Source organism: Danio aesculapii, chromosome 19, assembly GCF_903798145.1.
Source record: "Danio aesculapii chromosome 19, fDanAes4.1, whole genome shotgun sequence".
In the NCBI taxonomy this organism is placed as follows: domain Eukaryota; kingdom Metazoa; phylum Chordata; class Actinopteri; order Cypriniformes; family Danionidae; genus Danio; species Danio aesculapii.
In genome coordinates, this window is record NC_079453.1 from 36,569,601 (window position 1) to 36,585,331 (window position 15,731).

At 38.3% G+C, this 15,731-nt stretch overlaps 1 protein-coding gene and 1 long non-coding RNA gene across 2 annotated transcripts in view; both read right to left on the minus strand.

Moving 5' to 3' along the window:
• The window catches only part of macf1a (microtubule actin crosslinking factor 1a), a 388,147-nt gene that overhangs the window by 139,153 nt on the left and 233,263 nt on the right, over window positions 1–15,731 (minus strand). The window contains 1 exon segment of the mRNA XM_056479293.1: window positions 14,159–14,476. Within this exon segment, the coding sequence (XP_056335268.1) occupies window positions 14,159–14,476 (318 nt within the window).
• On the minus strand, window positions 8,140–10,312 carry LOC130246370 (uncharacterized). The gene is made up of 3 exons (XR_008839432.1): window positions 10,295–10,312; window positions 10,083–10,194; window positions 8,140–8,202 (listed from the first exon to the last, which is right to left on the minus strand). It is a non-coding gene; the product is annotated as an uncharacterized LOC130246370 (long non-coding RNA).

Here is a 15,731-nt window from a genome sequence, read left to right on the forward strand (position 1 = left end):
GATATGAAAATGAATTAAATCTGGAGCAAGCCAGAAAATTTCAGCAGACACGAAATGAGCGCAGACACAACTACAGATCGGCTTATATATATAACCTTCTGACACAATCCAGGGGCTCCTGATCATGTGCAAATTCTCTCACCTTCTCAGTAACTTCTTCAAACTCTTTTTCCGTATCGCAAGCTTGCTGCAGCAGCTTCTGACCTCCATCTTGGCCGGCTCCAGATATCTGGGGTGCGTCCTGCAGCAGCCCCTGAGCCAGATTTCGCAGGTACACCACCTGTGGCTGTACAGAGTTTAACAGCTCCTGTTGGCTTCGCAGACGCTCCAGGCTTTTGTTGCTACAAGCTTGAGGTCCGAGCGCCTCTTGAACCTCGATCTGATGCCTGGCTGCTTCTAGTCTTCTTTCTACAGCCTGTCTGCCATCCTCAAACTCCTTCAATCTGCTTCCCAACTCCTCGAGCTGAGCTGTGCGTCCCTGCAGTCGCTCCGAGAGCCCGTCCTACCCTACGATTGAGCTGTGCCTTTTCATCCCTCACTTCCTCTTCGCCAGTGCAGCTCTGCTCCAGCAATTGATCAGCTGCTGTGTTCAGAGAATCTAAAAGCGGTCGTCGGCGATCCAGATCAAGACTCAACTGTCTAGCCTTCTGCAAAGAGTCGTCTAAGACAGCAGCATCCAGCGATGGGTTGATTTCTGCCTCCTTTTCCTCACATTCTGCAATCCAAGGCACAAGTTCATTGCGATGTTGTTGATACAGCTCAGCCCGGGTCAGTGTCTCTTTATCCGGCAATGTTTCTCTGAGGCATGTTGGTTTAAGACCTCCCAGTCTTGCCGTAAGTTGTTCAAGCGAGTCTGTAAGGCTAATCGCTCAATCTCCCGCAGGAAGGGATGCCAGGAGAGAAGCTCCCTCAGCCTGGATGAGTTCGTAGGATCGCGTTGTTGTGCTATGGCTCGCTGGAAATCCTCTTGTTGGGTGAGAAGGGTCTTCAGAGTGTCAGGTTGGCAAGGGAGGGTTTCGGACATCCCAGTGTATGATTCCCAGTCTGTCCGTCCAACCAGCTACGAAGCTCATCAACATCTGCTGGAACTGTTGAGTGCTGGACAGAGCGGCCTGGAGCTGAGACAAGCCATCAGCTGGAAGAGGGCAGAAAAAGATGGACAATTACTATTATGTACAATGCACAAAACATTAGGCTGTTCACAACTCAATAGCAATTATGTTAAGTGGTTTACATTTATAGGTATTTACAGTGAGTAGGGATGGTTCTCGTTAAGGTTTTAACGGTATTGCTACTTTTATCGATACCCCTTATCGGTTCAGTAGTTTTAACCGTTCTCTTATTGGTACTTTTGTAGTGTTTTTTTTTTTATGAAAAAACTAAAAACTAAAAACTGATTGAACAGATTTAACATCTCTTTATTTTATTATTAAGTTTTTAATGTAAAATAAAACAAAACCAATAATTGTAAAAAAATAATAAAAATTTTCCTGTAAAAGAATGTACAATGAAGGAAAATGACTCAGTTAGCCATTCTTCTAGAGAAAAATCAACATGTTAGACTGTTAGAAATTAGAAGTCGGGAACTTGAAGTCGGGATACTGACAGCTGTTTGCGTAGCTTCTCAGTGAACTACGGCCCTTTGGTATTAAATGTTACTAATGTTACACCTGAAAGCTTGTGTAATACCATATAATGACATTTTTACCCAAACTCATTTCATAACTTCAGTCGAGTGTTTGAAATAGGTCCTTCAGTGATGTGATACACAGAATAAGGCACACAACATATTTCATAGTATTCTAAGCAGTTGCATTATCACATAATTTATCATCAGGACAATATAATAAGACCATATGTTGTCGTGGTCGTGTGTTTATTATTTCCATTGAATCAGTGAAGTAGTTAAGTGTGTTTATTTTCCAACCACTATAAGGATATTTTTTTTATTTCATTGGGCGTATTTGGTGGTTTCGTGCAATTCGCGAGATCGCTGTCGGGCCTTCGGAGGAGATTTACTACTGATCACATCTAGCACTGGAAGACTCTTCTGTCCCGCAGTTTGTTATTCACAGTTGACTATTCTATAACTATCAGTGCATTTAAATATGGCAGCAGACAGTGCCTCGTCATGCTGCTGGTATTCTAAAAACACGGCACTCTCACTGAAAATCAAGAGAAAAAATGTGTATGCCTCAGGGGGAAAACGCTTTGGTGGATCTGCTCCATTATTATGTTAATACTGTAATACCATGAACTTTGAACTGCATGTTTTCTCACTGGTGAACAAGACCTAAGGTGAATCTCTATCATTTTGCCACTCCTGGTCTCCGGTCTGCATCTGCTTTTGTGTGTCATGTGTTTTGTAGGAGTGATGGCAGAAGACAGTGATAACGTTTCCATAGACATCAGTAATCGAATTATTTGCCTTAATCTGAATAAGACAATAATATGATTAAGCTGTTTACATGAGTTGCTTTCTGTTTCATGCTCCTGTTTTTCATGTTTATAGCACATAGTTCGATTAACGTCATTACGTAACCATTCAGTGCTAGTTTCTTCCGGCGTTTTACACAATAAAAGTTCATGTTCGTCATGGCACCATATGAGATTATGGGTGTTTCGTTTTTAATTTTGCAACACCTGCAGTTAATTTAGCACACTATGCACTCAAACAGATGACGACAGAAACAAATTCTCAAGCAAAAGGCTATTTTATTCACTACCTTTCATTCAATCTTGATAAATTCACTTCAAAGTCAAGGAACTTCATAATGTCTATTTATTTTCCAGCTTGCACCAAAAATGTGATTTCTTGCTTGAAGCCATGCTCATTTATTTGTTGTCAAATGCATGACAACTGCCATGTTTGCATCACAAAATGTAGCTAAACACTACAAAACGGTAATAGTTTGATTGCGGTGTTTACATGTCTGTACTGCACTTCAATAATGCCACTATAATAGGAATACTCCACATGTCTTAATTCGATTTCTGTTTAGTTCGATTATGACTTTAGTCGGGTTAAGGTCATCAAAATTGCTGTTTGTAAGGTAGACTCTTAATCAGAGTACTGTCTTAATCATATTAAGTATTGGTGTCCATGTAACATACTCACTGATCATGCAGCAGGGGCAGGATCTTATCTTTAGAAACTGATAGCCTCTCTGAAATCGCCTACCCTACCACCCTATCTTTCAAGTTCATATCTGACCTTGCATATTTATAAAGGTTACTCACCAGCCCGTTCTTCTAGGTTCTTGAGGGGGCCGCTCACACTCTCCAGTCTCTTGTGCAACTCGTCTCTGAGGTATGGTTCAGCCACAATGGCGCTGAGCTCCGTACACAGCTGTTCAGCTTGGGACAATTGTCCCCGTCTTTGTTCCAGTTCCGAGCGGATCTCCCCAGTTTCCTGAAGTCTTCGGCGCAGCGCTTCGGGCTGAGCACTTAGAGAGGCCTGCGCATCCAGCCGTTCACCTAGATCAGCCACACTCTTAGGACAGCTCTCTAAGAAGGGCAAGGTAGTGTTGGCTTGTTTCCTTGTGCCTGGTCAATCTGCTGAGAACGGCCGCTGAGGCGAGAGGTGAGGTCGTCCCATTGCCCTGAAATGTCTGCCAGCTCCCGTCTCACCTCCTCTAGGTCTTGCTCATCTCTTGAACCCTCATCTCCAGTCAGAGAGAGGATTCCCTCTGCAGCCCGGGTCAGTTGGTCAAACTGGGGTTGGCGTGTCTCAAACTCACGCAGCATGAACTGACGGTCATAAAGAAAATATGGCAGAAATTAAATATGACAGTAAGATATTTTGTTAAAAATACAATACTAAATATGACATATTGTTATATATATTATATAATATATATTATATACATTTATACAACAGCTCTGTCTGGTTCTCGAATCTGATTGGCTGATAACCCTGCGATATTCCCGTAATAACAGCACTTGTACAGCCTCCTTACCTCCTTGTGTATTACTCTGCCCACATAGAGTGACAGCAGAGAAATAAACTCACAACAGTCTGACAAATATTGCAGCTGTTGGGCACATAATGTACATTTTGAGGCCTTTTTTTAGTCGAGAATTGTAGTTGTTTAAATTGCAACTATGCAATTTTTTTATAAGGATAGTTCCTATTTTAAATATTTATCATTTCAGAGATACAGCTCATCGGCATCCATCAGCCTGTCATACTGAGCAGAGCAAAGACAGTTGACGCTCCGCCACAAGATGGCAACAGAAACCGCATTATAAGTCCTTAGAGGATGAAAAACTCAGCGTAATTTCTAACTACAGCTGATCGAATCATTATTAAACTGGTAAGTGACATTCTATGTCGATCTCTCTCTTTTTGTATGTTGTAGTGCTGTATTTATACCATAGTGATTCTAGTGTATTGAGTGTGAGATGGGACTTGCATATCAGGAATCCCACCAGTGCCAATATACAGCCACATTGCTGTACTCATGTGGTATTGCTCATATATAGAAATACTGTGAAAATTTCCTTGCTCTGTTAAACATCATTTGGAAATATTTAAAAAAAGAAAAACAAATTCAAAGGGGGCAAATATTCTTTTTTTTTTAAATGCCTTAAAATGTGTGGAATTTTTGTTATGCTGTCATTATAGTTATTAATTGCTAAAGAGACTAATATTAAGAGTGAAACAGATTAGCTTTAGATTCTTTTTCCAGCAGGGTATTTGGCAGAAATTAATTATGACAAAATATTTTGTTTTTGTATTGTAATATATCAAATTTACAACATTAAATATATATATATATATATATATATATATATATATATATATATATATATATATATATATATATATATATATATATATATATATATATATATATTATAAATATTATTTATATCTAAAAACAAAGCATACTGGTTTCATGCCAGGTTTTTTTGTTAGTTTTTTTTTTCTTTCAGAAAAACATAAAAAGAGTATTTCTAGTAAACTCTTCTGATATGAAAAACTAATCTGGAATAGCCCATATTGCACTTCTGACAAAAAATTAAATGCCTTACAATGTCTGGAATATTTGTTATTCTGTCATTACAGTAATTAATTGCTAAAGGGACTAATATTAGTAAAACATACCCTTTTCCAGAAGGGTCATTTGGCATAAACTAAACAACAAGATTTTATAAAGCAGTTTACCTGCACTTGCTGCTTCTGTGTGTTGAGCATGTTGGGGTCGATACTCAGTGGGCCTAAGACACTCATCATCAGCTCTTTCTCCCGCAGCCATGGCCCAAGCTGACTGGCTGCTGTTGTAAAATTACCCAGCCTATCAGCACACGCCTCCAATTCAGTCTGTCTCTGTGATGCAGTCTGATTGGCATTTGTCCATCGGGAGTCTAGGAGGGAAAGCAATATTTAGAAAAAAAAAACTATGACAGTAATATATATTTATATATATAATTGTCTAGATTGCACTTTTGTCAACAAATGAAATGCCTTAAAATTTTTGTAATATTTGTTATTCTGTCATTATAGTTATTAATTACTGGAGTGTTATTATAACTCCAGCAATTAATAGCTATTTACCACAGGAATACCACTATTCACCACAGGAATACCACATTTTAAAACACTTTACTGACCAATGTCTTCAAGCTGACGTTTCCATGTGTCAACTTCAGGAGAGTCTGGATTATCTTTAATTAGCTGCTTCAAAAGGTTCTTGAGATCCTCCACTTTCCCAGAATGCTCAGCGAGCTCAGAAAGTAAAACCTAGACAACAAATTCACAATGTGAGGGCATGGAATAATCTATTTGAGTTTGAAAATTCTTTAGAAAACGATGACATTAAAGGCAAAACGAAATTAAGTCTGCTGAACTGGAAGTTGATTAGACTTTTATTCCAGTATGTTGATGTACTTCAAACTAAACAGAATATTAGTAGGGAGCGGAGCTTTCTTTTTGCACATAATTTCCTTATAGCAAACAAAAAATAAGGCGTGTTTAAGAATATCATGCCTGAAGCAGTCAAAACTGACATCACCAGAGAAGGACCGCCACTCTAAACGCATAAGCAAAAGGTCAAACTTTTAATAAAATGAGCAAAACTATTTTTTTCAGTGGATTTGCACAGATTAATTATTCACCTAAACAATACAATGAACATAGCAAATAAACATTGTAAATGTATATTTCACACAGAAATATATTTTGTGGTCTATCTTTCAATTCATGTAGGGACCTGTAGTGTGATACCCTGTTAAATAGAATCCAGTTCTCTTACCTTGGTCTGCTGTGCTTGAGCACGCACAACCTCCGGCCGAGATGGTGAGGGCGGTCTGCCCTTGTGCCAGGCTCTGTTCACGGGGGCCGAGCCACTGGATGAGGGCTCAGTGCTTTGCTTGGCCTTCTGCTGCAGCTCAAGAGAAGCCTCTTGTTTTGCTCTTCCTCTCCCTCAGGTCACTGCCCAGCTGCTCATACTTGCAGTTCACATCTGCACTGCCACCTGGATCTCCGTCAAGTCTGAGGGTAACAGCGGAAAAATGTTGACGTAAGTACAGTTAAAGCAGGCCAATGACAATGGCCAAAGAGTTATTAAATGACTTCATGTTTAGACATTTTTCTAGTAATGATTTACAGTAATGAGGAATAAATCTTTGACATTATTTATAACAGCAAAATGCACATGATATCAAATGATGTATTATTTATTACTAATTTAGCTTTTGTTAATCAGGGCAAATTTGATTCAAATTTATTAGTTTCCTTGATTTTGTTCATTTGGGAGCCAAGTTAGGGCAATAGGGCACAGTTTACAGCTGATTTATACTTCTGCGTCAACGCACGCGTATGGTCTGGTGCAGCCTTCGTGCCGTCACATAGCCCGCACCGTAGTTGACGCAGATGATGATTCGCAGCTCTCAAAAAACGTACTACACGTCGAAACGACGCATAGCACAAGCTCTGTTATTGGCTGGCTTGGTAGCTGTGATGAGTGCTGAGAAGCCGTGAGCCGATGGGAGCGAGTGTCGAGTCCTGTGAAGGAGCTCCAGATGGAAACTTTTGTTTTGTGTTTACCTTATGATTAAAGTTGAACACGTCTGCCAGTTCCTGCTTCTGAATAAGCGAGTTCAGCTACTTGTACATTAAATTAGCATTCAGAAAAACAAAACACCCGTGAAGAAACTTGACACAGAAATACATTTAAAAAAAACTGTTATCGTTTCAGAACAGCATGCAGAAGTATAAACGCGCAAGGCAGATGCTGTGGGTCATGCGATCACTCAAGCTTTAATGGTACATGATTTCAGAATTTAGTCTTCGCTTTTATTCCAGTTGATATGTGAGTGAAACTTTAATAAAGATTGCTTTTAGGACCTCCTGTGTTACTTTCGAATAATTGTTACTAGTCAACAATAAATATTTTTTTTCTGTGGTGTGATAGAACAACACAATCTCATGGCAGTTCAGTTTTGATTTAGTGGCTAATTCATATTAATCATACAATCTCGATCACCTAATGAGGGGTAGGGTTAGGGGGTAGGGTTTGTACATTTTCCTAGGAAGTAAATGCATGAATTCATTCAAATTTTCTGAACACTAAACATTTTTCTCACATTCATAAAATAGCAAAGTTTCCTTATGAGATTGGGCTAGATAGACTGCTGTATAGACAGCTGCCTCAGAGTATGTTCACTTTTACTAGTAGTTCTTAAATGAAATAGACATGAACATGACATGGACATCTTAAATCTTAAGAAATCAGTCACTCAGTGATTTAGTAGTGAGAAGATGTAAAAGATGTCATGAAGCATTACATATACAGTACCATGTCAAGTTCACTAAAGAGGATGAATATCGACTAAACAAATGAATAGCTTTCAAAATTGTTGTGTAATCAGTTCTTTATATCAAACTTATGTGCACTTTCATCCTGAAAGAAAGCTTAAATAATTAGAGAAACTAGTATGACCGTTCTCTGAAAGCAGACTAACAGAACAGGACAAGAAGCGATGCAAAGTTTAAACCAGGAGAGGTGAGTAAAAGGTGGAGGAAGAAGAGGAGAAATGTGAAGTTTTCACATGAGTGGGGGAACAGAAATGGAATTGACTAACATAGAAAAGCCTCCAGCGATGTGGATGCTAAAGGTGTGGAGGAAGCTCACCCTTTACAGGTGTGAATGCCATTAACACTGTTGGGGCTGGAGGCACCATTGAGCTGGGAAACACCTGGGAGAAAGACACACAGACACACGCTCAGACAATGGCACAATAATTCACATACATGCTGGAGCAGCGCACATATACACAAGCAGCTAGACAAACTCAACATAAAGGATTTAGATGAGGAGACACATTTACAAACATGTGTTTAGAAGGTTGTGGATGCTTTCAGGGACAGCTCACGTAAAACAAATCCCTCTCATATCATTCCAAAACAGAGTGATTTTGTCTTCCACAGAGCACAAAAATGAATGAATGTATTGTAATGCAATAACAACTTTACACTTTTATTGTTTATTTTTTTAACGTGTCCCTTACACAGTTTTAGCATTGATTACTAGAAATAATAAAGATAATGAATATTGCACTTCAAGCTGATGGCATGGATTTTCTGATGGACGCTCCAGGATGGAATAAAAATATCCTTTCTTATGTCTTTATGATTATAATAAAGCTGAATGTTTAAGAGCCTAGATTATATGATGACCTTAGTGTCATCCCACTTCAGAGTAAAACTGGAATAATATGTGTGTGATTGCTTTTCTTTATGCCAAAGGATTTGTTCCTCAGGATCTACCCAGCCGGGTCAGAGGTCATGGAGACCTCTTGAGTGGACCTGGACTCTTGAAGAATTGGAAACAACTGTTCATATTGTTATTTGTTAATGTGTTAATTATGTCTGAAGTGATATTTGCCATTTTTACAGGGTATATGCAGGAATCTTAAAGATAATTTTAATACCTTTTTAAGACTTTTTAAGACCTTCTCAAAAGCTTTGATTTTGATCGTTGGTTTGACATGTTCAATTGTCGCTACAGATTGTTTACAGTTGCTGCGAGGAATCATTTCAGAATGCGGGATAGTGAAAGTGTTACAGCTGGATGAAGTCAAACTCCGGGGGAGTTTTCTTCCATGTTGGTGCATCTTCATTGTCGTTCAGTCTGACATTATCTTACAGTGCAGTCTGACATGCTATAATCATTAAGAATTATATTAAAAATACAATTAATAAAAAGCACAGGTGAGCCGGCCTTAAGTTGAAGGAAAGTTACTGAATGAATGGTTTGATTGACTGCAGTGGTTCTTGAAACAAAGTTATTTCTATACAGAAGGTCTAAATATGATAGCATTATTTTATATTTGCATGAAACTTTGCATGATACACGAGATGAAAACTAGATAGTGCTATCAGGTGACCAATTTTGAGATATGGATATGATTTCATAGATACGGCGCTGCACATCAAATTTTAAATCAGTCCTGCTGGTTATGCAGCTATAGCAGTTTTAATGTTTTTTTTTCCCTAAATGTGCATTTTGTGCTCTGGGGAAGACAATTTTTTAAAGATTTTGAACAACATAAAGATGAATAAATGTCATTAAATTGAACAGATTTTTTCGGTCTGACTTTATAATGGGTGGCTTTAACTACTATGTAGCTGCATCAGAAAATAAACACAATGTACTTACTGTGCTCATAAGGTATTACAATACACTTGTGGTGCTCTTGAGGTGGGATACGGGTAAAATTGGAAACATGTTTGGTTGCATGGGTAGGTTTAAGGATGGGTTAAGGTGTAAGGGATGGTCAACAGTGTAATTACAAATGTAATTAAAGAAATTAATTACATATGTAGTAACATGGAGGTATTTAATTACTCATAAGTACAATGTAAAACATGTATTTACACAATAAGTACATTGTAACAAATGATTAATTTCAGTTCAAGTACATATTAGTTAAGGCCACCTAATATAAAGTGGGTCCGAATTTTCTTTGTTTATCTGAGGACCAAATACATATTTGTGTTAAAGGGGAATACAATATGCTATCAATAGCCAAATAAGGAGAACTGACCCTGAACCTCCACACTGTCAATTATCTACCAGTCTTGTTCTTAGGTGCTGTGGTGTTAATAATCAAGTTCTCCAGTTGAGAACTGTTCTTGTTCAACTCCTGAACTTGGTTTCCTTGGGTCTCCCATTCCGTGAGCAGATCCTGCGAGTAGATTCATAAAACATGTTAATTAAAGCCCAGACTCGCTAAAAACAGAAACTGATGTCAGTTCCACTGTGAATAGAGTCAACTAGAGTCCTACTTTAAGCTGCTGTGCTCTCTCTGCAGGCCTTCTGTGCTGAGGTTGGGCTCGTTGGCAGGGAGTTGCTCTTGTACTGTCTGCAGCCACCTGAGGAGGGAGCCGGAGCGCGAGCGGAAGTCTGACAAACTGCTGAACACAGTTCTGGATGGAATCAAATCTGTGAACGACAAATTTAGATGAATATCAATGAATTATGCAAATAAATGGTCTGATTAGTTTGCTAGTGGATAGTACTGGCAATGGTTATTAAGTGGTTTTATCTATTATCATATTATTTCTTTTAAAGTAGAACAATGAGATAGATATCCAGTCTTTAGGACACTCCAGATTTTTCCAGACTCTAGGACCTATATTCTAGCTCTTTTTTTTTAGTGTCCTAAAATTCCTGTTTTGTCCCATATTTCACTTTTTCGAAACATTCTTTATTTCTGACCACTTGAAGTAGTTTTCAGTTATGCAAAAATAGCCCCAATAAATGGTCATAAAAGCATATTTTTAAGTAAAATTACATTTCCATATTGATTTAAGTTGCTGTTAGTGAATGGGATGGGATTGGCATTATCTGGGTCAGGGGATGGGCAAACTCGATCCTGGAGGGCTGGTGTCCTGCATAGTTTTGCTCCAACCCTAATCAAACACACTGACTGTAGCTTTCTAGTGATCTTGAAGAATCATGCTGCGTCAATTCACATACTATCGCATATATAAAAAAAATAGAATTAGTATGTTCCAATTGTAACATGTTGAAAAGAGTATGCCAAAGGTTCCCGGATGGTTTACTATTTCCAGTAGACATTTTAACTGTAGAAGCATCCATACACTAATTGCTGATATTGCCCACAATACATTGCGAGTTTGACGTGAATTTAATTATTAGAACTACTAACGTGGGTGAAAAGTGTAAATAAACTACAAACATGATGGACGCACGAGGTAAAAATGTTTGTATGACTGTTAATTAATATCTAGCTCACTGGAAAATATTTAAATCGCATTTTCTGTTTCATATTTCATCTGCAACAGCAATACTGAACGTATATAAAATCGAGTTTTGACATTAACGTCTGAATGCAGAATTATAAAAGACCTGAGGAGATTTCTCTGCATGAAAGACTCGTGAATGGCAGATTAACCTGCTGCTGCTTCTCCAATAAGGTAGGAAATTAAATGTGACAGAAATGTGGATGACGTGTGGATGATTGACAGGGCTTATTAGTAAGCAACATAACGATCTTTTAATGAGGAAAGTAGTAGGTCCCAAAGCTTGCATACTCTTCTGTTACATACTTAAAAGTATACATTTTTCCTTTGCTAAAAGTAAATTTTAGGACATAGTATAAGTATGCGAATTGGGACGCAGCAACTGATTAGTGTGTTCAGGTGCGTTGGAGCAAAACTCTCTAGGGACACCAGCCCTTGAGGGTCAAGTTTGCCCACCCTTAATCTGGATTCAGGCTGGTTTCAGGTCAGCATGGAGATAAAACAATTTACATTTACCCATTTCACAGATGTTTTTATTTAAAGGGACTTACAAGAGGTACAGGTTACAGGTACTTTCAAAAAAATTATTAATTACTTAATTGTAATTGCGCAGTGGGTAGCACGTTTGCCTCACAGCAAGAAGGTCGCTGGTTCGAACCTTGGTGTCAGTTGGCGTTCTCTGTGGAGTTACTGTATTCACATGGGTTTCCTCTGGGTGCTCCGGTTTCCCCCCACAAGTCCAAAGACATGGGTTATAGGTGAATTGGGTTGGCTAAATTGTCCGTAGCGTATGTGTGTGAATGAGAATGTATTGATGTTTCCCAGTGATGGGTTTGCAGCTTGAAGGGCATCCGCTGCGTAAAACATGCTAGATAAGTAGGCGGTTCATTCTCCTGTGGCTACCCCAGAATAATAAAGGGACTATGCCGAGAAGAAAATGAATGAATGAATGAATGGGTGTTTCCGTATGTGTGTGAATGAGAATGTATTGATGTTTCCCAGTGATGGGTTGCAGCTGGAGGGCATCCGCTGCGTAAAACATATGCTGGATAAGTTGGCAGTTTATTCCCCTGCGGCGACCCCAGATTAATAAGGGACTAAGCCGAAAGAATTGAAAAAAAAAAAAAAAAAAAAAATATATATATATATATATATATATATATATATATATATATATATATATATATATATATATATATATATATATATATATAATATATACACACATACCTGTACTTAAATACAATTATATACAAATATACATATATTTATATACAATTCATACATGCATTTAACAGAAAACAATTATTAAGTGGTCTTCTGAAACAGTATAACAGTAAATGTAAATGGACACAACAAGATATTTTTGCCCAACTCTCACCCTATTACTAAGGCAACAGTGGATGCTACTATTTTAGGTAATGGTGATAGATTTGGACATTGTGTGGGATATTACTCTGAGCCAGACTCCACTCCAGACTCTTAATGTGGGCACCATGCCTATACCACTGTTAGTTGCTGTCAGCGGAAGGTCATGTCCAAAAATCCAACATTTATCTTCAGTTATTTAACTAAATAAACCAAAAGTAATGCAGCTTATATTACAGTCTCTCACATTCTCAATTCCTAGAGATACGTGGAGTGGATTTAGATTTGAACACATGACTGACTGTTTTATGAGCCCTCCCGAGGACATCTGAAATGCTTGGAGCCCCAGTCTGGCATCTTAAGGATAGGATGTGGCCAAATGGTTTCCATAACGGCTGATACAGTGGTGTCAAATTAGGTTAGCATGAGGCTATTTGTTTATGGAGGAGAGTATTCCGGTCCAGTCAATACAGTCTTTATGAGATTCTTATGAGAGTCTTAGTCTTGTCAGATGTCAAAGCAATTATAGTGACAGGGCATTACATTTCAAGATGAAATACAGTGTGATACAGAGAAGAGCTTGGAAAAGAGTCACTATTCTACAATGAATGGGTATAATATTACAATATCCTGATATTTTTAAGTGTTAATTTAGCTTCCATATGGAAATATACAGTGTTACTGTTGTTAACTATTTGTAGTTAACAATTTTTGCTAATTGAAATTAAAATATTCATTCATTCATTTTCTTTCGGCTTATCCCCTTTATTTATCAGGGGTCGCCACAGCGGAATCAACCCAGTACTGGGAAACACATACACTACGACCAATTTAGCTTAATCAATTCACCTATATTGCATGTCTTTCCACTGTGAGGGGAACCGGAGCACCCAGAGGAAACCCACAGGAACAGGGGGAGAACATGCAAACTCCACACAGAAATGCCAATTGCCCCTGCCGGGACTCAAACCAGCAACCTTCTTGCTGTGAGGCGACAGTGCTAACCACTGAGCCACCCTGTCGCCCAATTAAATATATTAGAATAATATAAAATTTAACTTTAAATAATAGTAAAAGTTATTAATGTATAAAAGCTAAAAAATTGAACGAAAAATAAATTGAACATTTTTAAAAAGCTCACATGAATTAATAAAAAGTAACTTAAAATAAATAATGAAATTTGAAACTATATAAAACACACACACAATATAATATAGTATTGCTGAAGCACAACGTTTTCGCAACTCTTTCCACTCACCCTCTCATTGACATTAGATTCCAAGCGTGCGAAGTCCTCAGAAACCTCTTTGGTTGTGTCCAGAAGGCTTTGTACATTGGCAAGGATCCCAGATTGACTCAGATCTGATCCCAGCTCAACAAACGATTTTAACTGACTGGACTCTGGGTAATTTCTGATCTCACCTCCTTTAATGAAAAAGCAATATATGATGACACCTCTGGACATCTACCAATAAACATGTAATCTTGTAGAAATGTGTAGCCTAATTCTCTAACCTCTATGGTCTGCCTGTAGTCATCCACACTACAGTCCGGCTGGCCTACTGGGCTGAGAGCCCTTTCTCGACTCTGTGTGAAGCTGCGGAGATCTGCACTTTGGCGCTCAAAGCTCTCCAACTTGGGCAAAAGTCCTCGCAGTTCAGTCTCTCGTTCTGTCTGCTTGGCCTGGGCTGCTGTGTAGCGCTGACTCAAGTCCTGCAGCTCCCTCTGTAGGCCAGAAGCTGTTGATGCGTCTGCAGACTTCAGAAGCTTGGACACTGAATCCAAAGTGGCATCAACACTGCCCTGCCTTGAAAGAAGCTCCTGACGTATTTTCTGTGGGGAGGAGAATCATTTTATTTTTTATAAAAAAGTAAAGCTGACCATTTGTAAAGACAGATTTTTTATTTATTCCGTATACGTGTACAGATAAAACAGTCAAGAGCAAACACTACCTGACAAAAGTCTTGTCGCATATCCAAGTTTTATGAGTTCTAGTTGATCATTTGGTATCAGAAGTGGCTTATTTGAAAGGCGAAGGCCTCTAGATTACGCTTATTTTACCAAAATAAAACATGATCATGCCTGATTTTAATTATTTCATTAGGACGGTAAGGTCTGACTTTGCTTAGACAAAAGTCTTGTCACCTAACAGAAATAATGTCCAGTATAGAATATAAAGTCATGGTGCAGTGGAAAGAGAATGAATATTGTGTCTGACTCCATCATGAGCTTGGAGGACTGCATCCATACATCTCTACAATGACTCAAATAACTTATGAATAAAGTCCTCTGGAATGGCAAAGAAAGCGTTCTTGCAGGACTCCCAGAGTTCATCAGGATTCTTTGGATTCATCTTCAATGCCTCCTCCTTCATCTTACCCCAGACATGCTCAATAATGTTCATGTCTGGTGACTTGGATGGCCAATCCTGGAGCACCTTGGCCTACTTTGCTTTCAGGAACTTTGATGTGGAGGCTGAAGTATGAGAAGGAGTGCTATCCTGCTGAAGAATTTGCCCTCTCATGTGGTTTGTAATGTAATGGGCAGCACAAATGTCTTGATAACTCAGGCTGATGATGTTGCCATCCTCTCTGCGGATCTCTCACACTCCCCCATACTGAATGTAACCCCAAACCATGATTTTTCCTTCACCAAACTTGACTGATTATTGTGAGAATCTTGGGTGCATGCAGGTTTCAATAGGTCTTTTGTAGTATTTGTGATGATTGGGATGCAGTTCAACAGATGATTCATCTAAAAAATTTACCTTCTGCCACTTTTCCAAATGATCAACTAGAAGTCAAGTTATTATTTGTTGCTCTTATAACTGGGATTGATGACAAGACTTTTGTCAGGTGGTGTATGTTGCACAAACCATTTACAATGCATGCTGCATCTATAATTTATTTTATTATTAATAATTTCTATAATATTTGTATTAATATATATTTTCTATTATATTGGACTTAATCTAATAAAAACTTAAGATCAGAGTCCAAAATCAGTACACCCAAATTAATATGTTGGGGAAACACATCAAATAAAATTTAAATAAAGAGGGAAAAAAAATAAATAAATAAATCAAGAA